The 25,548-nt window shown below is 39.0% G+C and overlaps 1 protein-coding gene across 1 annotated transcript in view; it reads left to right on the forward strand.

Annotated features, from left to right (window-relative positions):
* The window catches only part of LOC119897844 (collagen alpha-1(XIV) chain-like), a 151,233-nt gene that overhangs the window by 47,938 nt on the left and 77,747 nt on the right, over positions 1 to 25,548 (forward strand). The window contains 5 exon segments of the mRNA XM_038711836.1: positions 3,077 to 3,209; positions 4,594 to 4,716; positions 17,643 to 17,792; positions 22,062 to 22,146; positions 22,148 to 22,176. Coding sequence (XP_038567764.1) covers positions 3,077 to 3,209; positions 4,594 to 4,716; positions 17,643 to 17,792; positions 22,062 to 22,146; positions 22,148 to 22,176 — 520 coding nt within the window.

Below are 25,548 nucleotides of genomic sequence, written 5' to 3' on the forward strand. Positions count from 1 at the left end.
TCAAATATTGTTCACAAATCTGTCAAAATCTGTGTTAGTGAGCACTTCTCCTTGCCGAGATAATCCATCCACCTTACAGGTGTGGCATATCAAGATGCTGATCATACGGCATGGGTGTTGCACAGGTGTGCCTTAGGCTGGCCACAATAAAAGGCCACTCGAAAATGTGCAGTTTCACTGTATTGGGAAGGTCCGGGTGGGTCCGGAAACCAGTCAATCTCTGGTGTGACCACCATTTGCCTCACGTAGTGCAACTCATCTCCTTTGCATAGAGTTGATTAGGTTGTTGATTGTGGCCTGGGGAATGTTGGTCCACTCCTCTTCAATGGCTGTGCGAAGTTGCAGTCAGGACGAGACCCCGATGAGGACGAGGAGCATGCAGATGAGCTTCCCTGAGACAGTTCCTGACAGTTTGTGCAGAAATTCTTTGGTTATGCAAACCGATTGTTGCAGTAGCTGTCTGGGTGGCTGATCTCAGACGATCTTGGAGGTGAAGATGCTGGATGTGGAGATCCTGGGCTGATGTGGTTACATGTGGTCTGTGGTTGTGAGGCTGTTTGGATGTACTGCCAAATTCTCTGAAATGCCTTTGGAGATGGCTTATGGTAGAGAAATGAACATTCAATTCATGGGCAACAGCTCTGGTAGACATTCCTGCAGTCAGCATGCCACTTGCACGCTCCCTCAAAACTTGCGATATCTGTGGCATTGTGCTGTGTGATGGAACTGCACATTTTTGAGTGGCTTTTTATTGTGGCAAGCCTAGGGCACACCTGTGCAACATCCATGCTGTCTGATCAGCATCTTGATATGCCACACCTGTGAGGTGGATGGATTATCTCGGCAAAGAAGAAGTGCTCACTAACACAGATTGTGAACAATATTTAGAAATAGGCCTTTTGTGTACATAGAGAAAGTCTTAGATCTTTGAGTTCAGCTCATGATGAATGGGGGCAAAAACAAAAGTGTTGCGTTTATAATTTTGTTAAGTGTACCTGGCCTTCCCTTAAAGCACCTTTATCTCTCTCTCTCTGACGAACACACACACACATAGGCAAACATTTGGCAGGGGATCTCTCTCTTGTTGTTTATGTTAAAGTCTTGTTTTGGCAAGCAGACACTTTGTTAAGAACAGACAGAAGGCTTTCTGATGTGCATATCAAATAATGTTTTGGTTTACAAACAAGAAAGTTCATGAAATCAGGAGCAGGAGAAACTTTTATTTTGGACAGCTGACAATTTGTGTGAGAAACTCTCATTTTAAATAATAATAAGAATGAACTGGAAAGCTCAACAAGGACTTTAATTCCTGAAAGTGCTCAGAATAATGTATGTTTAGACATCTACAGTTCCATGACAACTTAGCAAACTTCATCTCCTTGGGGGAGGTAAAAAGCAGGAAAACAAACTATGAAGTAATCTGCAGCAAGTACTCTGGATTTATTCAAATTATAAAATGGCGTCATGAGATTTCTTTTTCTTTGTGTCAGTGTACCAAATATTATTTTTGTATGGTAGTTTGATACAGTGGTGCCTTGTTTATACAAAGGAATACTTTTAGAACTTAAAGGGGCTGTATGAAGTTTTTGAATAAATCACTTTTTTACTTCTATTTGTCAGAGAGTTGTAACCTTAAGTAAAAATGAACCATGGTGTATTTTCTCTGTAGCCACTATTCTGCTTCTAATGTGAAGGAATCAGGTCAGGTTCTCTGCCCGTGCGCTTCCGAGCCTCTTGCCTACTATAGGACAGCACAGCAGCTAACAAAATGTAGTACACTAACACCACAAAACACCGGGCTCCCAGCACAACACAAAATCCAACACAAACTTCACGTAAGGATAAAAAACAACAACCAAGTTTTATATACCGGAGGCTGTCAGGACAAACAAGAATCAAATCGATGTGAGATGGAAACACAGTCAACATCAGAACGCAAAGCATGCGAAATATATTGAGATTTTGTGCTTTAGTTGGCTCAAGTTAAATAACGTTAGCTCGCCGACTAACACTGAGCTGTTGCTAACCTTATCCAGTGCAAAATAATGCAAGAATTGTATGACTTTCCACATTATTTCACCAGCTAACGAGATCTACATTACTGTCCTTTGTACCACCGGTATTATGTCAAAGTGCTGATTTAGCCAGCAAGAAATTATCTAACAAAGGAAATGTGGAGCGATTTGTCCAGAGGCTAACTTACTAGCCTATAGTGACGCAAGACAGGGGCAGCCAGTAACGTTACTTACAGAGGTCTAACTGTTATAAAGTGTGGCAACAATCCCATTTATAATATTCAGTCCAACTCACTAACCATTTTAATCCAGTACATTTAACTGTGCTGACATTGCTGAGCCTCCGGTGAAAGACACACAAATAACAACATAATAGTTACTGAAAAGCGGGCAGGCGAGCTAACACAGTTAATGTAACATTACCATGTAATGAGCATGGATTACTTCAACCTCAAGTTAACCTGAGTTTCCAGCATGTTGTGTGAAGCTGTCTCCCAGTGAGTCTGTCTGTGTGTGTCCAATTATGCTCGCTCATGAGTTCAAGCACACGTACAAGCACACACCAGGTTGCAATCTAAAAACTGCACCGTTAGTGGCCGCTGAAAACCGCATATAGACCCTAAAGAAAGATGCAGAGTACAAACTTTAACACTGATAAATGAAAACATAGCAGCAATGGGTTTTTCTCGCCTCTTTTCTGCTTCTCTGACTTTATTGACTAAACTGAGGTGAGCAGAATTCTTGAACAGTTGCAGTTCAGATCCCTTAAGGTATATGTAGCATTTTGCAAACACTTTCTGTTTCACTGGCCTTTTTCTTTGCCTCCAAATGTCACTATTAGCCAGCAGAGAACATCAACCAAATCTGTAGTCTGCTGGTGCATGTATCCTTGTGTTTGTGTTTGCATGCATGTGTGTGGATCTGATTTGTATGTCCCTTGTCTTTTTTCCTATGGGCAGGTTAGTCCCAAGTGAGCAGAAGTCATCATTGCTTTAAAACTCTGTGTACTCTCTTACTCCTTCAAATGTGCCCTGAATGTTTATGTGTGTGTCTGTGTGTAGGTGTTAGTTCCCGGTGGTCAGAGGAGAGCAGTGCTTGAGCCTTTACTATCAGACACCCAGTACAAAGTGACAGTCACACCAGTGTACAACGACAGACAAGACGGCATCAGTGTCTCAGCCCTGGGTTCCACATGTAAGCTCCAACACACACACACACACACACACACACACATACACACACACCTCTGAATTATTAACCACTGGGGTCAACTCTCGGTTCCTCAATTTTCATTATACAAAGATGCAGCTACTAGTTTGGGAACACATCTGACGAAACTGAAAGCTAATGAAAATTAATTTTATTGCAGCAAGCAGCATGTTCATTTGCATCACATTAATTTCATGTTCATTCACGTTCCTGAAGGAGAATGTAAATTAAAGTGATGACAAATACTGATGCTTTCTTAATTGTCTTAATGAAAGCCGTTCATAATTACAGCAGCTCCTTTCATTAATGAGGCGATTAAATTATTTTGCACAGCTCTAATTGATTTTCTCAACCATTTTCTTGATTACCTCTTATGAGTGGTAGTGACTGTCTCCTCGTGCAATGAATTAACATGTCAGCTGAAATATGTCATCTTTTTAGATGAGGGTACTATAGCTCGCCATATTGCAAATACAAGCCTCCTCTCAGCCTGGAAAGCAGCATAGTAATAAATCAGAGCCCCGGCATACTTGATGTACAGAAAGACATGAATTTCTTTTTTTTTTTTACTTTGTCTTCACTCCAAAATAAGGATCTGTAGGAATTTACAATCTTGTGATAATTCAAATTGATCCACTCCTGGCAATGTTTAGGAAGAAAATCTTTACAGTGTTACCATCATTTCTCTTCCACTGTTTATTGTAATGGATATAATTAAACCATATATGAACAACTGACATAGAGTGCTGTGCCTAGCTTAAAACAATCCCAACAACAACAAGGAACAAAAGTCATAAGTCATATTTAGGCAAGTATCAAAGCTTAATATTTTTGTGCTACTGACCGAAATGTGTCTGTAGGACAGAATCAAAAACTATCAAGTACCAAAAGCTGTCCAGTCAATGATACTCTTCTTAAGAGCTGCAACAATTAGTTGACCGAAAATGATACTATTTTTATAATAGATTAATTGAAAATCATTACCAGATTATTCAAAGGTTATAACTAATAATGATTCTTAATAATTTTGATTTAGTCAAATGTCTTGTGTGGCTGCTTGTGTTTGGATAACATTTAACATTTGAGGAGTTTGGCCTTTTTTGTTAAATGTGAAAAAATGTTTTGTTGAAAAACAAAGCAAGGTATTAAAAAAGGTATGAATGTGTGCAACTTTGTGGGCGTGTTAAGGTCGAGGGCTTGGTTTGCAGTGAAACCTCCTTTGGTATTGGTACCAAAACTCTGGCATTGTCTCAGCACTAGTATCATGTATTCGTGAGGAAGGAAATGCGCCAGGCACGTTTGTTACACCTCAAAGATACACACAATGCGTTTTGTTGTTTAACATTCTGATAGTGTTCTAATTTTGCAGTGCCACTCATGTCTCCTGGAAACCTACGTGTGTCAGAGGAGTGGTACAACCGCTTCAGGGTCACCTGGGATCCACCTCAGTCTCCTACAGTTGGTTACAGGATCGTCTACCAGCCCATCTATGGTACACACACACAAATCTGTGAGCTCATATTTTATTTGCTCTGGCAGATGCGCCTGTACCATTCAGACAGATATCAAGCTGACCTGGCCTGGGTCGGGCCAGTCACAACTGTTGTCTAAGATTCGGTGGGTTTAATTTGTTGAGGCAATTTTGTAAACAACCAAGATGGCTGCTGCTGAGGTGGAACATTACTACACCATCATCTCATCTCTGCATGCTGTAGTCACTTGTTTCGTTGCCCTGATTGGTTGTAGGCCTTTTGGTCTGCACTGGTTGATAACGCACCTTGGAAATCGAAAATGAGAAGTTGCACACTATTCACATTTGTGAATGTCAGGCTAAATTTTAGTAAGTGCAGAAACACAAAAACAGACACACATGCACATCTATTAAATTCTGTCCACCTTCATATACACTGTTAGACAACTGTTAGCTGTCAAGCACAGTAGTATTTTTTTATTTAGTGTGCGTTTTGCCCTGGGACACAGGCTCGTCCAAACATACTAATTCGCTTGTTATATGAGGTTCCACCAGCAACAAAGGCTCATACGGTAATAGCTGAAAAACAAAGTACTCTGAGGGTGTTTTGGCTGGTTATTCTTTTTAACAAGAACCTTGAGGCTCCAAGGGAAACATCAGCGATCCAGAGATGAAATAAGACATTACCCTTCACAATTTATTTATTGTCTTGAAGTATCATCAAAAGCCCATTTTCACTGCTTTGCTGCTTCTCTGGTGCTAATTGTTTCATCCTTACAAGACAAGGCTCCAGTCTTTATAGTTTCCATGTCTGTTTTTAGTCATCTAAACACAATTACCATGTCTCTGAAAATCCAGCGTGAAGCAGACTAGCTGCATTAATCTGATTTTCAGAATTAAGTTGAAGAGAAATAAATTTCACCAGGCGGCTGTGAGAATTCAATATGTTTGTTCAAGATTACTCCTAACTGGATAGTTTTGAAATAAGAAATCAAGATTTATGGATTTGGAGCTCCGCCAATCACGCAAGGATTTCCATAAGTTTTGGATCATGTCACAAGCATAACAGATGTTGTTTCTTCATTTGTGTTGCATTATCTACATCAAATTTAAATCTTTTTCTCATAGCCAATATTTCAGTTTTTCTATAGTTTTTCAGATTAAGTGTCCTCCTTGTTAAACCAGGGTACAGTGTATTTACTAAATATTGCCTCTGAAAAGTATTACACCTTTTGTGTGCAAAAAAAATCCACATAGTCTATATTTAAAAATTGTAATTTAGGTGTTGGCATGTTACCTATATAGTTTTTAATTATGGAATAAGTACCATTGGAATGTTTTGTGTCACCTTAATATAGTTTTAATAGAGCAATCCAAGTCTCATTTATTTTAAGTATGCTACCATTTCCCTCCATCACATGCACAATTGACCATATTCTTTTTTCATTCAGTCTTTCATAAATATAGATGTACTTTTACTTAATATCACTCAGTGGGACATTGTGAGGGTAGAAATTATTTAATAAATCATTTTCCAGAGTGACAGGACTTGTTGATAGAAGGCAGAGAGTCAAACAGGCAATTTCGATGTTTCAAAATCACATCACATCACAAAATTTCAATACCCTCAATTTATTGAACACAAGGGAAGGTAATGAGAACCACACCTCTTTACCATTCCTTAGAAGAAAAAAAATATAATAATAATAATAATAATAAAATACTGTTGTTTAACAGTCACAGGTGGCGTTGGGCAGGCGGCAGCTAAAATGTGTGAGGCACTGAATGAGACTAGATCTCTCACAGGACACGAAAATCTGAAGCACAAGCAAAAACAGGATCAGGTAAAGGCAGGCACAAAAACACTAACGTGATTCAGCGGTTTGGCCACAGCATGAGTACCACTTGAATGGACAATCTGACAAAGAATGGAGTGAAGAGCCGGGGTTTAAATACTGCAGGGCTTCATTTCTGGAATGAATCTCAGGTGTGCAGGAGATAGGACAGCCAAAGAGGACAACCAGAGCGCCATGCCCAGACAACACACACACACACACGCACACAATGGGCACAGCCAACTACAATAAATATTCATTCATGATTTCAAAATGAATTGCTTTTATCAAAAACTGACCAACACAAACAACAAGAGTTTCAGTTTTGGCCCAAGCCGTCAGGCGTCAGGCCCCCACGGCGGACACATCAAACAGGATCTACTGTCTGTCTTGGTCCAGTTGGACTGGACCCCATTCCTGACCGGTCACTGGAGAAGCTTTACTCCCCATTATCAAATGTAACCCCACTCCAGCCTGTCAACAAGCTGAATGAACATGGACTGGTTTGTGTTCCCACACAAATGCTCACACTCACAGGGCAAAGCTGTGTAAATACAAATGGGCTTACCTTATTCTTGATAATCTTTTGAAAGTGATCATGACTGTCCTGGTCTACTGGTAGGTGTTAAAAGGCACTAGCACCATATAAGTATCAAGAACAAAACATTGTTCAGCACTCTAGTTTCATTCTCATCTAGTTACCTATTAAGTTTAGACAGAAAATTTGGGCAGGCCGTTATCTTGGCCCATATCAGCTTATGGCAGAAATATCAGTATCAATAATTAGTATTGGCTGATTTATCGTACGTAACCGTATTTTTTTTAGTCTATTGATTAATCCACCTGCTGATTCTCAGTATGTGTTTTGGCGTGCGATGTGTTGTGAATTTCTGCCAGGAAACATTTAGACAGTAGGCAGACCTCTGGTCTTTAGCAGTCCTCAAAAGTCTAAGGCTTGGGAATTATTAGAGCATCTGATAACAGCAGTGGCGTTTTAGTCAATTTAAACCTATTTATTTGGATTATAACCTTTATTTCAATGGCATTTCAATCATATTTTTAACATGTAGCAGGTTCTACAGGATGTCACTGCAGTAATGGCTGCATGTTAATCCGCCTACAACCTGGAACACTGGATAGAGAGTGTCATTCTGAGCCTTAGTGGTAAAAATATTGATGCAACATGGAAAAAGTTGATATTAAGAATTTTGTAACTCCTACTAATATTTTTTGTCTAACTGCTGTATTTTTGGAAGTAAATTTACCGTAATTTGTGGCATATCATTGTTACATTCCTTAATCATTGCTTGTTGTGCCTGCTCCAGCACTGTTACCCATTTTTTTGGTAGTTTCTGGCTGCTTTTGCATGCGCTGACTGCTAGCTAGCTTGCTTGTCATGTATAGCAAGTATGTCCACCTTTGTTTCTGTGGTGTATAACATATGTGCTTCATATCCTCACTTAGCGAGGATGTGTCTGTCTTAATTTCATTAAATGATGTCAATATCTCAGACTTTATCTGAACCAGCACCGCTTCTCTGGATGTCTGTAGTTCCACTCTTAACATCTGTAGTGTGGTCTTCAGTGTGGACTCAGTTTCGTTGTCCTCCATCTTGAACTGCCAACTGTGAAGGAAGTTATAATCTTCTTAATTTGTTTCACTTTCCCTTGTGTGACGTTTTCCTCATGTCAGAAGTTTTTTGTTAGGTGACTTATTTTCAGTTTGAGCCCTGTTGTATCATTTATGGAAGGTTCAAATGTTTATCGTAGGAAATGTCTATGTTAACTAATTATTTTGTCAGAGCTTGTTTCTTCTACTGTCAAGTCATTTTCCTTTTAACCCTTATCATGTAAGTGTCCAGTAAACTACCAGAACCATCGATACAGCAAACAATGTTAAAACAGTAAAATATTTTAAAATGTTTATTAATGTTAAACAATAAAGGAGGTAGAGAGACATGGGGGTGGGGCTTCGGCGTCTTGACGGCCTCAGTGGAATGTGGTGTCGTGATAGCTTCAGTGGACTGCAGTGTCTTTACAGTCTCATCAACTCATGGGAGACGAGCATTTTGCTTGCCTCAGAGATGGCAGTGTTGGTAGACGAAGAACAGACACAGGAGGCAGATCTCAGGCTTTTCTCTGACCTGATGGAAAGTCAGGAGGTTGATCCTGTCTCTGTGGTCCAGACTTTTCGAAAATCCTCAGCCTCTGTCTCCTGGTTCTCTGAATTACATTTAAAGCTATTTAGAGGTTTAGGTGAAAAGGTTGAGAGAAAGAAGGGGGGAGTGGAGGGACATGGAGAGGCAGGTGGGTTTGGGGGGTGAGAAAGTGGGGTGGTGTGGATATAAGGGCAAGAAGGTGCAGGTGGGGTTGGGATTGGGGGTTGAGAAAATGGGGGGATATAGGGGGCAAGAAGGTGTGGGTTGGGTTGGGATTGGGGGTTGAGAAAACAGGAGGGATATAGGGGCAGAAGGTGGGGATGCGGGTGGGGGGTTAGGAGAAAGAGAAATGGGGTGACGTTATTATCAAGCCAGTTTCTGAAACTGGTCTTGATCTTTGACTTGATGTCAAGTCAACAGTTACACTTCAGTACAACAGCTGCTTCCAAAAAGGACACTGCTTCATCTTTTTCTCCTCCTCTTCCTCCTTCATCTCATCTTCTGATTCTTTTGGGAAAGGGATAAAAAAACACAAATAAGCAACAACAGTTCAACAAACAGCTAATATGTGTTCAAGTCAGAAATAACTGGATAAAGAAGCACAACATTTTGGGATTCAAATGCTTAGTTGGAAGTTAAGCAAGTTAGTTAGAAAATGAAGGGAAGGAAAGAATGCAGCAGAGATGTTGAGCTGCCTGAGACAGTTCATCATCAATCCTTCATAGTGTCTCTGCTGTTCTGTTCCACCTGTTTTGTCTGGTCGGATCTGGTCCAATCTATTCCTGTGTACTTTTAACGTGGTCACACTTATTAGAATTCCCATGTAAGTACATCCTTACTTTTGAGAAGATTTTGCGGAAGGAGCATAAGAAACTGTTGATCTTCTTTGCCTTGGTCTCTGCAACAGGCCGAGACTGGTCCAAAGAGCTCTGGCTGAAGGTTTTTTCATCCTCATCACCAGAGTTGATGGACTGATAAGGTAAAGAACTGCACATCTCTTCCTGATCAAAATCTTCAAGTGGAGCTGCCTGAACCTTATTCCTCAGCCATCACTGAAACACACCTTCCACTGTGACTTCTTCTTCTCAGAGGACTGCAGTGTCTTTACAGCCTCAGAGGACTGCGGTGTCTTGACGGCCTCAATGGACTGCGGTGTCTTGATTGCCTCAGTGCACTGCGGTGTCTTTACAGCCTCAGCGGACTTTGGTGTCTTGACAGCCTCAGCGGACTGCGGTGTCTTTACAGCCACAGAGGGCTGCGGTGTTTTTACAGCCTCAGCGGACTTTGGTGTCTTGACAGCCTCAGAGGAATGCGGTGTCTTTACAGCCTCAGTGGACTGCAGTGTCTTGATGGCCTCAGCGGACTGCAGTGTCTTGACGGCCTCAGTGGACTGCAGTGTCTTTACAGCCTCAGAGGACTGCAGTGTCTTACAGCCTCAGTGACTGTGGTGTCTTGACGGCTGCAATGGACTGCGGTGTCTTTACAGCCTCAGCTGACTTTGGTGTCTTGACAGCCTCAGAGGATGGTGTCTTGACGGCCTCAGTGGACTGCAGTGTCTTTACAGCCTCAGAGGACTGCAGTGTCTTTACAGCCTCAGTTGACTGTGTGTCTTGACGGCTGCAAGGACTGCGGTGTCTTTACAGCCTCAGCTGACTTGGTGTCTTGACAGCCTCAGAGGACTGTGGGTCTTTACAGCCTCAGAGGACTGCAGTGTCTTTACAGCCTCAGTTGACTGTGGTGTCTTGACGGCCTCAATGGAGTGCGGTGTCTTTACAGCCTCAGCTGACTTTGGTGTCTTGACAGCCTCAGCGGACTTCGGTGTCTTGACGGCCTCAATGGACTGCGGTGTCTTTACAGCCTCAGTGGACTTCAGTGTGTTGATGGCCTCAGTAGACTGCAGTGTCTTTACAGCCTCAGTGGACTGCAGTGTCTTTACAGCCTCAATGGACTGCGGTGTCTTTACAGCCTCAGTGGACTTCAGTGTGTTGACGGCCACAGTGGACTGTGGTGTCTTTACAGCCTCAGTAGACTGCAGTGTGTTGATGGCCTCAGTGGACTGCAGTGTCTTTACAGCCTCAGTGGACTGCAGTGTCTTTACAGCCTCAGTGGACTGCAGTATCTTGACAGCCTCATCAATCACGTGGGAGACGAGCATTTTGCCTGCCTGAGAGATGGCAGTGTTGGTGGAGGAAGGAGAGACACAGGAGGCAGATCTCATGCTCTCCCTGACCTATGTAGGGAGCTTGATCCTGTCTCTGTGGTCCGGTCTTCTCCAAAATCATCTGCCTCTGTCTCCATGTTCTCGGATTCCAGAAGCTTTGGCATATTTTTGTAATCTCATCGATATTCTGATCAAATGATGTGATCATGTCTGAGATAGCAGAGTCAGGGGAGGAACACCAAGAAGAGTCTGTCATCCTGCCGTCCTCACTCATGGAACACCAAGAAGAGGAACTTGTCGAGATGTTGTCCCCATCCATGGAAGACCAAGCAGAAGAACATGTTGATGTGCTCTCCTCTCTGATGATGGGATGATGGGTACAAGGGCGAGTGAATTCTTGGTCATCACAATGCATCAGATCATTAAGATCCTTAGCAGGCTTATCGATGGTTCCTGATACAGGGATGTTGGTAATCTCAGTGGACTCTGAGTTTATGGAGACAGCAGGAGACCTGGAGATTTTGTCTATGTTCTCTGCTTCTTTATCCGTGTTACTTGAATCAGAAATCTGGAGGAGAAACACATTTTGTATTCTAATGCTTTCGTTAGTTACAAAATGAAGGGAAGGAAAGAACGCAGCAGAGATGTTGAGCTGCCCGAGACAGTTCCATCAATCCTTAATAGGTTCTATGCTGGTCTGTTCCACCTGTTATATCTGGTCGGATCTAATCCAATCTATTCCTATGTACTTTTAAAGTGGTCGCATTATTAGAATTTCCATGTAAAAACATCCTCACCTTTGAGATGATATTGCGGAATAAGCGTAATAAATGTTTGCTCTTCTTTGCCTTGGTCTCCGCAACAGGCCGAGACCAGTCCACAGAGCTCTGGCTGAAGGTTTTTTCATCCTTATGACCAGAGTTGATGGACTGATGAGTTAAGGAGTTGCTCTTCTCTTCCTGATCCAAATCTTCAAGTGGAGCTGCCTGAATCTTGTTCCTCGGCCATCCACTGAAACACCTCTTGAACTTTGACTTCTTCTTCTTCTTCAGTGTATTGACAGTAATCTCAGTGGTGTTTGAGTTTAAGGAGAACGTAGGAGAACTGGAGATTTTGTCCGTGTTCTCCATTTCTTTGTCCATGTTACCTGAATCAGAGAAGAATCACAAACATTGGAAAACTGTGAGCTGTGTTAAAAGAGGAGTCTATCTATCTATCTATCTATCTATCTATCTATCTATATATCTATCTATCTATCTATCTATCTATCTATCTATCTATATCTGTCTATCCAGTCAATGTGTTACACATTCACACTCATAGTGATTTTATCTATTCATGCCTTCATGAAATGATTCTTTATCAAGATCAATTCTTGTCATTATCCTTTTTATATTTCTTTCTTATTTTTTGTCTGTTATGGGTGTTATCCCTTAATAATTATACTATATATCACACAGCCCCTTTCAAATGTAATGAACTGACTCAAGATTTATAACATTGTCACATTATATGTACCGCATTTGCACATCATCAATTTACTTGTAAACATACTGGATTAAATATGGATACATCAACACAAGTTATCTGTTGATCGTTCAGATGTCTTGCAAGTAAAGTTTTCATCAAGTCTGTGACAGATGAGCAGACGCTGCCTCTCACACTGAAACTCACTGCTGATTTCACAGAATTTCCTTCACAAAAAACGTCTTCATCACCTTTTTATGTGTTAAATTGTGAAAATTCTCTAAATCTCTAAACTCTAAACCAATTTAGTGCTTAAGCTTCTGTAAAGTGCGTTTACTTACTGGTCTCTGGTGAGCTGGTTTTACTGATTTGCAGATTTTATTATATATTTTTATTATATATTTTATTATATTTTTTTCTTCTGAGCTTTCTGGCTTTTTCTCAGTTGGAGTAGTGTGTTATGTCTAGTGGTTAAATGTTTGAATTTCAGGTAATCTCGTGTTCGCTGTGGAGAGTAGGTCTTGACTGAACTTCTGGGTCAGTCGGCAGGACAGAACACTGTCACAGAACTCTGGGTGTTCAAGCAGAACTTGTGTTTGCACTAGTGACTGTATTATTTACATTTGCATTTACAAATGAATATAAACAACAAAAATTATATATATGTTTATATTTATGTATATAAGAAAGAAGAAAGAGAGACACCAAAATCAGTTCACCACAAGTGATGCAAGTACTTATTATCTATAGATAGCAGTCAACCACAGATCACAGATGTACTGGCATCCCCCACCATTTTGTGGGGAGTACCGTGTAACAGTACTATTCCTGGTTAGATTTTCGGATGCTATTCCCCCTTTTCATCCCCACGTTTCCTGTCTCCTCTGTCTAATTCAAAAATATATTTTGTCATGTAACACTTTTCATAAAGGGTACTAAACAAATACAATCTAGATTAACAAAAACTATGGGTCAGGAGAAAAAAAAAATATTGTGATTCATAAGAGGAAAGAAGTAGAGAAACCAGCAGGGACGTGCACAGGGGGGTTGCTCTGGTTGCCCGGGCAACTGCCCATTTGCCTTTCCTGACTCAAGTTGCCCTTCCGAGAAAAAAAATAAAATAAAAAATAATCGCGATCGCAAAGCCTCATTCACTTCCATTCGGGCACCGAAAGTGAAAGTCAGTAGGGGAAGGGCAAACTCTGTTAAGTGGCTGCACTGCTGCAGCGCTGCCTGCACGTCAGTCGATTCTGTTCCCTACCGGAATTCCTGTTTCCTTCCTTTATGCAATCATACTACAACAAATCATGCGTAGTTTTGCCCAGTTACCATACGTGATACGTACCAACAGAAGTGAATACGAGCTAGAAGCGCAACTGAATGTACGGGAAGCCAAAAGGTTAAAAAAGGATTGTATTTTTTTCCGAAATCTAAGCGTTTTTTATTTAATATTTTATAGAAGCGAGTTTTCCCCATCTGTCAATTCAATCTAGATTATTTATTTTCAAATAAAAAAAAAAAGGAAAAAATAAAAAAAATAATGATTAAAAAAAACAATAAACAATAATATAAGGAACTCTTTTTCTCATATGTATTTTGGTGACATTTATATTGTAATACATTTTGGATACTGTGTTTAGTGCCTTTTTTCAGGTCAGAGCAACTGCCCTTCAAAATTCCTGTGCACGTCCCTGGAAACCAGGTTTATAACTACAAGCGCTCACTCTGGAGTGTTAGTTACTTTACGCTTTAATTACTTGTTTAATGAAATGTATGGGGGATTGTTCTTATGTAGTTTGTATGATGCCTTGTATGATGCCAATATTGTTGTTATACATTCATGCCAATAAAGCTAATTTGAATTGAATTGAACTGAGTGCAGATCTTGGCTGGGTCTGGCTGGGCATGTGTGGATAGTGCAGGACAGGGTAGGGCAGTACAGAGCAGGGTGGTGAATGAAGGTGTAATAATCAGACAGGCGATATTGAGACATACCTTGGACAATTCAAAAACACCAGTGACGTAAAATGTCAGTTTCAAAGTGAAAATGGCAACAAATGAATCTGCCGTCACTAACGTGACTGTCAGTTGTCCCTAGCAGAAACAAGACTCCAAACTAAAGCATACTATAACACATTTCAAGTTAGTTTAACTTGGAAATGCAATTTCATCTGCCTCCTTAAAAAAGGCTGGTCAACTCATCATGAAGAATGCTTTTGTTTCAACTCACAAATTAAGGTTCATAAAGTTGATATAACTATAGTGTTCTAGTTGTCTCAACGTTGTTTTTTTACAACTTGTTTCAACTTCATACTTTTGAGTTTAAACAAATAATTATTTAAATTTATTAATGCAGAATAACTAGTCTTACCGACATACATTTCTGCATTATTCCAGCTCACAGTTAGAGTTAAAACAACTTAACTACATTATACTACTTTCCATTTCAAGTTAAAAGGATTTAAATTCCAAATTTGTTTCAATTTACATGTAAAAGGCCATTGTCAGGTACACACTCTAATGGTGGCACTACTTTTTCCTTGTTACCACAAAAGTATTTGGGTTGGAATTTGAATATATGAGGTATCTGCAGTGTAAAAATATATATATAGTAGAGATGAACGAGTACACCACTATCGTATCTGTAAAATTATTTGTATCTATAGCCGGAATGGGCAGAGCTTAACCTGGATGTGGGGGGACTAACTGGATGTTAGTTATTTAAGCCTGAAATTGGTATGGGTTAATCAGAAGTTCTTTATTTATTAGAAAAGTATTTACAGAATATCCTTAGAATTCAGCTTCAAAGCAATATTTTGATTATAATAGTAAGTGAACAATAATCTGATGATACTCATACTTGTAAAAAAGTATCTGCAGCAGATACTCGTTTCAATTGAGTACTCACTCAACCCTGATAAATAGTCAATAATGTCCATGTTTTAACTTTGCCATGGTTTAAAGAGGTTTCTAATAAACTGAAAAGACACAGCAACTAGGCTATTTTTTTCTCTTGCTCCCATCCTCACACACCCGCCATTTTTTTCAACTGATAAATTACATACTCAAGTTCGATCAACACATATCTGACAAAAGTCTACTAAAACTTGTTAAATCTCTTTAAGTTAAAAAGAAAACGTAAGTGGACATTACTAAATGGGGCTGTAATGATTTACAGTGCAGCTGTTGATGTGCAATGTCAGCAGTCAATGGCAGTATAAAATAGAGTAGTCAGTAAAAAAGAGTTTTCAAACAATCTAAATCACAGAGGTCCTTGAACATTCAGTCAGAAATGTACACAAATATTAGGCTGATGGTTCCAGTAGAATGCGAAATTAGCTGAAGATTGATAGTCACACAATATACAGCTACAATATATTAAAAGGAAACTTAAAGGGGCTATATGTAGTTTTCAATAAATCACTTAATACATCAAATTTTTACTTCCTTTTTGTCAATGGGCGCAGACCTCTCTTAGAAATGAAGCACATCTGTTTTCTCTGTTGCTTGCATCAGCCATTGTTCTGCTTTTAATGTGAGGACACTGGGTCCGGATGTAGCCCTGTGTGCGCTCCCGAGCCTCTCTCAGACTACAGCGACAACACCGCAGCTAACAACATGCTGTCCACTAACACCACAAAACAACCTGCTCCCAGCACAACATAAACTCCACATAAGGATAGAAAACAACAATAAAGTTTTTACGTGCTGAAGCCCATCAGACCAAACAAAATTCACATGATATCCGTGAAAAGAGTGAACATCAGAAAGGCTGGAAAAACACAGAGATCCACATTACTTCACCAACTAACACAACCCACATTACTATCCTGTGTACCACCAGTATTATGTCAAAGTATTGACTTAACCTGCAAGAAAGGATGTAACAGTAAAAAGCAAATGGGAGCGATTTGTTTATAACGTTAGCCTACAGTGATATAAGGCAGGAGCGGCCAGCTAACGCTACATTAGCTCGGACCTGCCGCTGCTTCATAACGTTAAATTTAGATTTATTGTCTTTTTACCAATACCCAGGTACACAGCTTCTCCACTGTCTCAGTCGTGTAACTAACATGACCCACATAATATACAATACTGCAACAAAACAGCGATAACAACACAGAGGAAGAGCCTTCCGCTAACGTTACAATGATGTTACTTACTGCGGTCTAACCGTTAAAAAGTGTGAACACAATCTGATTTATAATATTCAATCTAGCTCACTAAACGTTTCATTATCATCCAATACATTTAGCTGTGTTGACATTTCTGAGCCTCAGAAATGATACACAGATAGTAATGTTAGCCTACTGAAAAGCAGCAAGCGAGTTAATGCCGATGTATCACATCAGCTAAATGCAGGAAAGGTAACGTTATTATGTAATGAGCATGGATTAGTTCAACCTCAAGCAGCTGAAAAAATATTTCTGTAATGTTGCAGTGGTAGTTTACCTTAGTTTCCAGCATGTTGTGTCTCTTCCTGTCTCTGTGTAGCCGTTGTCATACTGCCTTTTTTCCCCGGAGTATTGTGCCAATAAGCTGGTGTCTCACTGTGCTGTATGAAAGGTACGAAGCCGGTGTTGATCTGCCTCTGAGCAGGGAACGTTTAAGTAACAGAGCCTGAACATGTCTGCAAATCCACAGTCAGTGCCAGTGTTTTGTGTCAGTGTTTTATTTTTATTGCATTGGCTTGGTTCTTTTTTTAAATTTAGCCCTTTATTATATGTATGCAGGAATGTTTTTTTCATTTAGTAAAGCACTTTCTAATAGTATTTGGAAAAGCTGGTTTAATAAAGCTTGTTATTTTTATAACTTGTATTTTAGTGGCCTATTGTGTGTGTGTGTGTGTGTGTGTGTGTGTGTGTATGTGTGTGTGTGTAGTGTGTGTATACTCCTGGATGTCATTGTGTAGTACAGAATGCTCCTATTTACAGCAGGGATGGAAACATGTGGTAATAATGGTGACATTTACCACTCAAAATTCTTAGTATTTCTAATATATATATATAGATTTCCTTGATTTCAGACAGAGGTGGACTAAAAGCAGCTTCTCATCTCTAGCATGGTGACCGTCTGAAATGAACTCACTGGCAGGTTTTATCACTTGTAGATAGGTGGCTAATTAAGCCTGTGTTAATGTTGATTTATTTTAAAACCATCTCTGGTAATGTTGGCACGATGTGCAGGATGTAACCCACCAAGTTTAAATTCTAAATGGCAATGTTTCAAACTTCTGTTAATAAAAATTACATGAAACTGAATTTGGTTTTTAGTGTTTTTCTTAAATACAATAACTCATCTTTACATGTGTGTGTGTGTTTGTCAGTTCCAGGACCACTTTTGGAGACAACAGTGGGTGAAGATGTGAACACCATGCTCCTCCTGAATCTACTAAGTGGGACGGAGTACAGTGTTCAAGTGACGGCTTCCTACCCGACAGGACAAAGTGAACCACTGCTAGTAAATGCAAAGACATGTAAGCATCATTATCATACACCTGCAAAGACCATTCATACATTGTTGGAAAAATGAGTAGTAAATGGGATATGATATCAGATTTTATTTGCATGACTGTAAATAGAATAGGCTGTCTTACATTTAGTTTGCTTAAGTTGGTTTGTTGAAGTTAATAAGAAAAAAACAGATGCAAAATTTTAATTGAGCTTTCCCAGATGATAACCTAATTAACTTTTGGAAAGTCATACCAAATTTCAAAATGAGTCAATCCAAAATGAGCCCTAATGCGGACTATACTTCACCTTACAGTCTAAATTTGTCACAAAAGACAGTGTGAACATCAGAAAGAGGAAGCAGCAGCTGAAAGAAAAGAAAAAGTGTGAAAGGTGCAACACGCGTTTTAACTGCCTGCTGATAACGAATGCTTTAATTTCCATTAAGACTTTAGCAAACAGACAGATACACAGAAGCATATTAATATTTCTTAGTCAGCCAGTGTGAACAATCCTTTTTGCATATAGATTTGGTATAAGTAGGTGCAGTAAGACCTAATGCAACGTCGCTTTCATCTAAAACAAATAGACTGTCAGGAGAAAGGAGAAAGAGAGATTAACTGGTGATACAGAGAGAGAGAGAAAGAGAGAGAAAGAAGAAAAGTGTATGTAGTGTAGATATCTGTGTGGGTGCATGTGCATGCATCTGTTTGTGCATTCTTTCTTTGAAATACTCTCAGAATAGTGTCACTGTCAATCACCAAACAGTCATGTTGTCTTTTTGGCTTACTACCATTCAGTGTGTATGTGTGTGCGTGTGTGGTTTTAAGGAAACTGCTGTATCATCCCCTTCTTTAAAATCTACTGTTGTTTTTCGGGCCTACTGTCTGATTGGCCAGAAGGGACTCACCAAATAGGGGGTGACATCGCATGGGATGAAAACAAACATACTGTCATGAATTTCTGGTGCACATTAATGCACACAGCAAAAAGAGATTTTTGCTTTTTTCTTGAAAAGCTATTTCCCTTAACTTTAGAGGAAAATATAGAGAACCAAAATCTACGGATGGAAATTAGCTTGTAGCTACAATCTGACATGTTTACATGCATGTATTCCATGTTTGTTCATTAACATGTACTGTCCCAGTTAAATAAAATGTAAGGACTAAATGTGGAGTGATTAATAGATTTATAATCAACAATTAAAGCGGATTTCTTTTGATACACAGATTACTTATCAATTTGTGCTGCAGTAATATGCTGTCTTTCATTTGTTCATTAATCATCCCCCTGTTGGATGAGTGACAACTCCCTCATGCCTTCCTGTCACTATACAGCTCTCATCATGAAAGATCATTTCATAAGGAGAGAAAGATTAAATATGAGGCATTGACATGTAGATTTATCAGCCCTCCATATTTAAACTTTACACCCTGTCCCTGGTGTGGCACTTTAGGTTGTTGCCTCTATCTCACCTATATTTTGCTCTACATAAACTCCATTTCAAGTACAAAAAATCTGGAAATACATTTTTGGATTTTCAGTCATTTACGCACTTTTCTAGTCCTATTTGTGCCCATTATTTGTTACATTTTTTTGTATTTTGGCAGGGGGACATAAAACAGGACTCATCACCAATATTCAGCAGAAAACATATTCTCTATCAGATGCAAGTAATTCACAGTGCACTGATACATTTTAGATGTACCAGATTTTCCCATAATACACAGGGCATATTTAAGCTCATTATCCATATTTGTACTCTACAGTGGAGGAATTCTGATTTATTAAGGGGGATGCATTCAGTCATTTGTCATTTTAATAAGGGAGATGCCGTAACATATTTCCCTGGGTACACTGCATTCATTACAATCTTACCATGGGCGCCAACTGGCATGTTTGCATCAATAAATTGCACATACTAGCATATAGCATAAAAACGTAATTATTGGTACCTTGAGAACCATTGAATGAAATCAAACTGTTTCCCCCAAATGAAGTTTTATGTGGTTTGTATTGGGGTGCAGGCACTAGCTGTAGAGTAAAGAATTAATTTTCCTCTGAACCACTGAAGGGTGCTCAGTCAATCAGGTCTCAAGAATTAGCACAATGTTGTAAAATGGGAATGCCGTAATATGTTTTTTCAACAACAGAAAGTAAGTGAAAGTTGAACTGTGAGACGGGAAACAGGCTGAAGTTGAAAGAAGAAAAAGTATAGTGGAAACTAGGGTGGGGGTTTGGAGGTTGGGAAGGCAGATGGGTGCAAATATTTGGCTTCAAGTCTGGCAACCTCAACTCTCTCTCTCACACACACAGAGGTAATTTCTGACTGATTGCAGTATCTCCATATGGTTTCCCATGGTTTATATCCATAGTACACATTTTATTTTGACCTTTGGATAATTTAAATGCTACCACCTCCTCAGTTCCCTCACCTTTTTGTACTTTTTATATTTACTCTCCCCTTCTCTAATTATATATCCTTCTTTGTCCAAGTTTCGTGTTTTTTTCGAAGTTTAAACCTGTCTTTGCATACTTCCACTTAAGCCTGGTAGTGTACTCCATCTCAGCAAAACGCATTTGATGTGTTCTTAGACTTGTGCTGATTATTGCAAAATATAAAAGTGTCATCAGACGTGTCTCAGACGTCCCTCAAAACAGGAAACAAAGTCAAAGTTATCCAAAAACAAATAAAATTGTGGAATAATATGCAAACGTTTCATATGGCTTTTGTTTGGAGTAAGCTGCCATCCTTATACAGTTTCTTATTGTCTGTACACGTGCGCCTAAACAAATATTAAAAACATATGTCTGTATTCATGTGACAACATGTGCGTTTGTACATGCTAGTGTGCTTTTTGCACATCTTTGTTTATGAGAGTGAGTTTGTGTGTGCTTTGCATATTATTGAATGCAATGATGGGTTGTCATATGCATTATTCACTAGTATTTAAAACAAGGCACCTGCCATATGGTCCCAGCATAAAATATCCATTTACTATCCAAATTTATTTTTATACCGTCAGCAAATTCCGTTAACAAGGGGAAAAACGAGTGAAAGGGTAAGAGAGAGAAAGAGAGAGATTGGGAGGGAGGGAGAGGAACAACGAGAGAGTAACTCCTGGGAGGATTGCTTGCTTATGGTACACTGAAATCTCACAACCAAACAAGCTTCAGATATTTAAATTGCTCTTGGTGTTTTGCATTTTGCTGCATCATGCCTCATTGTTCCCCCACAAGACAGTTAAACACCAAGCCTGACTAATTGTGTTACTTTATGATTTGTCCTAACATATGCCCTAGAAGTGAATGTAGTAACTGGAACTGTCAGGATAGATACATTCCCACCATTTACACTTAATATTATTGGTACATTGTTAATCTCTTAAGCTATCAGAAGACAAAAACAGAGATGTGTGCTATTTGTGTATTTGATGCATAATACAGACAATGTAGCTCTAACTCTATCTTTAGCCTAAACCCAACCTTAATGCTGACTGTTCAGATTGAGCTCTACACTACTTTGTGCACTATTATTAGTCAATCAGTCAAAGTTTTGGTGACACATTATAAAATATGTATTTGATATGAAGTTGCATATAACCATTACTATTTCTCTCTGAACAACCAAAGTGACGTGTAGTTTACTTAATCATATGTGTCTGCAGCACAATGAATAAGAATCAGAGTTTACTTCATGAGTATACTGTAGTTTGGTGCAGACTTAGTTGCCTACATTATTCATAGCTTGAGCAAACCCAGCCATAGTGCTATATGGATGGGTGTCTGAGTCTCTCCCGGTTGGAGTCTTGGGTGAAGTGGGAGAAGGAGCTGGGTGGTGGATTGTTTTTACCAGACGAGAGACAATAAGGAAAAACCCTGGTTAGGTCAGAAAATGTGTTTTGTCAGAAACCAATATTTTTTTCAATACTGTAAAACATTACTTATAACTTACAATGTACATTACTGCAAGCCATTCAAAAGGATAATAATCAAAAGTGACCATTTTATCAGACTTTTACTTTGATGTTCTGCTTCATGTTTTTATTTGTTTGGGAGAAAATACTTGGCTATTGATTGTAGTGCTGCTGATTGTTGCACAATGTTCATGTGTCATTTGATAGATTTTGTAATTAAATGTAATTCTCTTAGAGATGTCTTGTCTGTACAGTAATTTGTAATCAACAGACAAAGTTTTTTTTTTGTGTGATTGCACATAGAACATCAGTGAGTCTTACATGAAAACAGGAATTTAAAAAATAGATGCTGAATCTGATCTTACTCTCTGTCTCTAGTGTTCCTCGGTGTCTCTGGCTTGTCAACCTACCAGGTGCGTCCCAACAGCATTTGTGTCCAGTGGCAGCCTCTTCTACATGCCACGTTATACAGTCTTCATACAGTCCACACTCAGTAAGTTAATGACAGTGTTTGGGTTTGTGTTTCTCATCTGTATTCTCAAAGGTGGTGAAAAGTGAGTTAATTTCTTGATTTAATGCTTTTATAAGTTTTGCCTTTGACACCAGACAGGCAGCTCAATCCAAGCAGACTGACTTATCTGTTCTGACTTCAAAATAAGCGTAACTTCATCATTGTGCTAAAATGTGGTCCGAATTGCACCTTTTAACTGCTGTTTGGAAAAAAAACTACTAATGAAAAAAGTTACATTCAGACAACGTTTTCAGAAACAAGTAGAAATCCTTGAAAAAATGCATGTACACAGGCAACAGTTTTCTGTTTTCACCAACATTTCAGTGTGCACCTGCAGTCATCCCAACATGTTTCATCATGGCTTTTGCCAGTTAAGTGACTGGAATACAATTCAGTCAATAAATCAAATGTTTTACTACAGATCTGATATTTGGTTAGGTGGCTGGATTTAACTTCAAATTCGGAATATGTTACCTTATAGATTTACAGTCTGTCCTCATGAAAATGTCTCCTCTGTTTATTATTAACACAAAGACGAGTCAGCTCAGGACTGGTTGGATGTGTGTGTTGGTTACATATACCTTTCACAGTCATCTGGATTCATATTGATATGAGCCTCTGTGGAAATAAGACTTATATATTTCTGTCATTGCAAAGGATATTCATAAATCTCTCTGTTTGCTGAAAGGAAGGGAGATATGATATGAATGCGTATGGGAGGAAACCGCTTGAGAATTGCCCATGTTATTGTGTCAAAAATAAAACAAATAAAGACACCGAATATGACCTAAAGAAGCTGTTTAATGCACAGCTCATTTACGTTAATACCTGGAAAAAGGGAGAGAGAGGAAGAAATGAAGGAGGGAACAAAGGAAGGAGCTCTTAAAAAGAAAGAAGTAAACTCTCATAATATCTACCAGAAACTAGTTTAATCAAATCACTATTCAAAACATCTATTTAAACCTCACCTTTGTTACATTTGTCCCATTGAATCAAATGTCGAAAATATAAAACCCTTAATAAAACCACTGTACATTTGTCCTTTCGACAAGAGAGTATTTTGGAGCTGGTCCACTCACAGTGAACAGCTTCAAGTTCAAGTTTTATTTTTATTTGTCCTCAGAGGGCCGTTGGTTGTGCAGCACAGGTTCGTATTAAATCGACAGTAAAAAATAACACAGTTGAAACAGTGACAATAAAGATATTTTTCTTTATAGCCGTATGCTTATTCTTTCGATTATTTATCTGTCCATGAGAAAATCTTTTCCTAAGTTTATTTTTAAATGTCAGCATATGTTAAAAGGTCACATAGGAAACAGAATCAGGCACAGTGGCGATGGGTTTTTTTTTTTTTTTACTTTACCTCTGAGATGATAATAATAATGAGAAAAGAGATATGGGGACATGGCAATACTTAATAAGTCTTCATAATGATAGGTATGGGGCCATCCTCATTTCTTTCAGTGAGTCCACTGTGTTGGTGCAGTGGGAGATCATGTCATACACAGCTCAGGAAAGAAAATGGAAGAAACAGAAAGATGGCTTGGCTCAATACTTTCTGTGGCACAATAAAATGTCATCCAATGTACTTAATGTGCAAGTCTGAAAGTTGTACAAACTGGGGTTAAAATAACCAACTGTAGGCCATCTACCTATAAAAGAGCTTTCTTGTAATCCTTCTGTTGCCCACAAAGTAGTACTTGGTTTAAAAAGTTAAACCAGGAATAGTGACATGACACTTTCAGTCTTTACGCTAAGCTATGCTAAGCTAAGCTAAGCTAAAATAAGTTAAGCTAATCATCTTCTGGCTTTAGCTTCTTAGTGTGTAGATTTAAAAAAAGGCAAAATGTTCCTTTAAAATACATTTTCTGCCTTTTCTCTTGTTGAAATCTGCAAACTGTGAAAGAAATGTACTTTCACCAGAGTTGAGCATTTTGAAAAATAAGTTAATTTATTTCAATTATGCTATTCATTATTCGGTTGTGTCGCACAGGTGTGTCCACACCGTATTGCTTAGGCGTGTCAGTGAGGCAGCACGCACAATATTAAGGCGATGACAGAGCCACACCTGAATTGAAAATGGTTAATATGTTAGCTCTGTTTTAAAATGACTTTTCCAGACAGGGTTCCAGTTGATGGTTGGAGTTAGGTTGATTAAAATAAATGGGAAGCTGGAGCGCTAGCTAGGAAATGTAGAGATTAGAGACATGAATAAACCTGCTTCCACTTGAAGGACCATGCACAGTAAGTGATGTGTGTGTTCACCTTTCACTGTCTTTTACTATCAGAGAAATGACAGCAAAATGAGAAATCTTCCTTCCCACCTGTACTTTTTTATTTTTTATCTCCTGTCTGAGCAGTGACTGGAATTGAGAGATTTGGTTTAATCCAATCAGAGCCAACCAGTAGCTAAAACACCTTCTCAGATGGAGAAGGTTTTCCTAAACTTTCTTATCTATGGCTGTTTCTTGTGTGTGTGGTGGGGGAGCTAATTTCTCACTCCCCAAGATGAGACACATTAGGAAACAGATTTGGACTAATAAAACTGACAAATGGCAGCTATTAATATATGTGTATGTGCACTTCCAGTTTGTCCATTTTTGGTTGCCAACATTATTTCTTTTCTGTGATGCTGTCCCTCTGCCGCTTTCTAATATAAACACTAAATTGAAAGTGTTTGCAGTCTGCAATCTGGAGGAAATTGATGAAAGAAGTCAATAATGTGATTCTTCTTCGGTGGATATAATGATGGTTTCCACTGTGATTTTAACTGCAGAATTGTCTAGTTACTTTTTGGTGCACTAGTACAGCTGCAGTTTGTCACCTTGCTTTATTTTACGTTAGATTTTACATTCATTTGTGATAAATCAGCCAGAGATTGGATGAATTGATGCACTACAGACTTTCATGTATCAAATAAGACATGAAGCTTACCAAGATGAGCTGAAAACTGATATATGTATAAATTGATATTTACCTGTATATCCTACCGTCTGTTACCCTAAAATAAGGTATTAAAATTGTTGTTATTAATAATTATTTTTACTTGTTGCAGATACTCCAATACTACAGTTGAAAAGCAAGATTGTCACATCAAGTTTGAATTTCCAGACGACCTGACCGGGTCTGTGCATGGTGGTGAATGAGTGCTACTTCTGTACTTCAGCTGCTAATCTTTAATGTGCCCTTGAACATGAGACCTTGCATCCTGACTGCTCCAATAAAGCTGCTTAGTATCCAACTCTGACATAAAGTGATTACTTAGCAGCTCCCAGGCTCGACAATAATGCCGAACATGGCTGAAAAAGAGGAAATGTGCTCCGCAAATACAGTTAATTTGAAACAGGTGCTTTA

Source organism: Micropterus salmoides, unplaced genomic scaffold (genome assembly GCF_014851395.1).
Source record: "Micropterus salmoides isolate LMB-PRFRI ecotype aquatic unplaced genomic scaffold, ASM1485139v1 Ms_hic_scaffold_11, whole genome shotgun sequence".
NCBI lineage: Eukaryota > Metazoa > Chordata > Actinopteri > Centrarchiformes > Centrarchidae > Micropterus > Micropterus salmoides.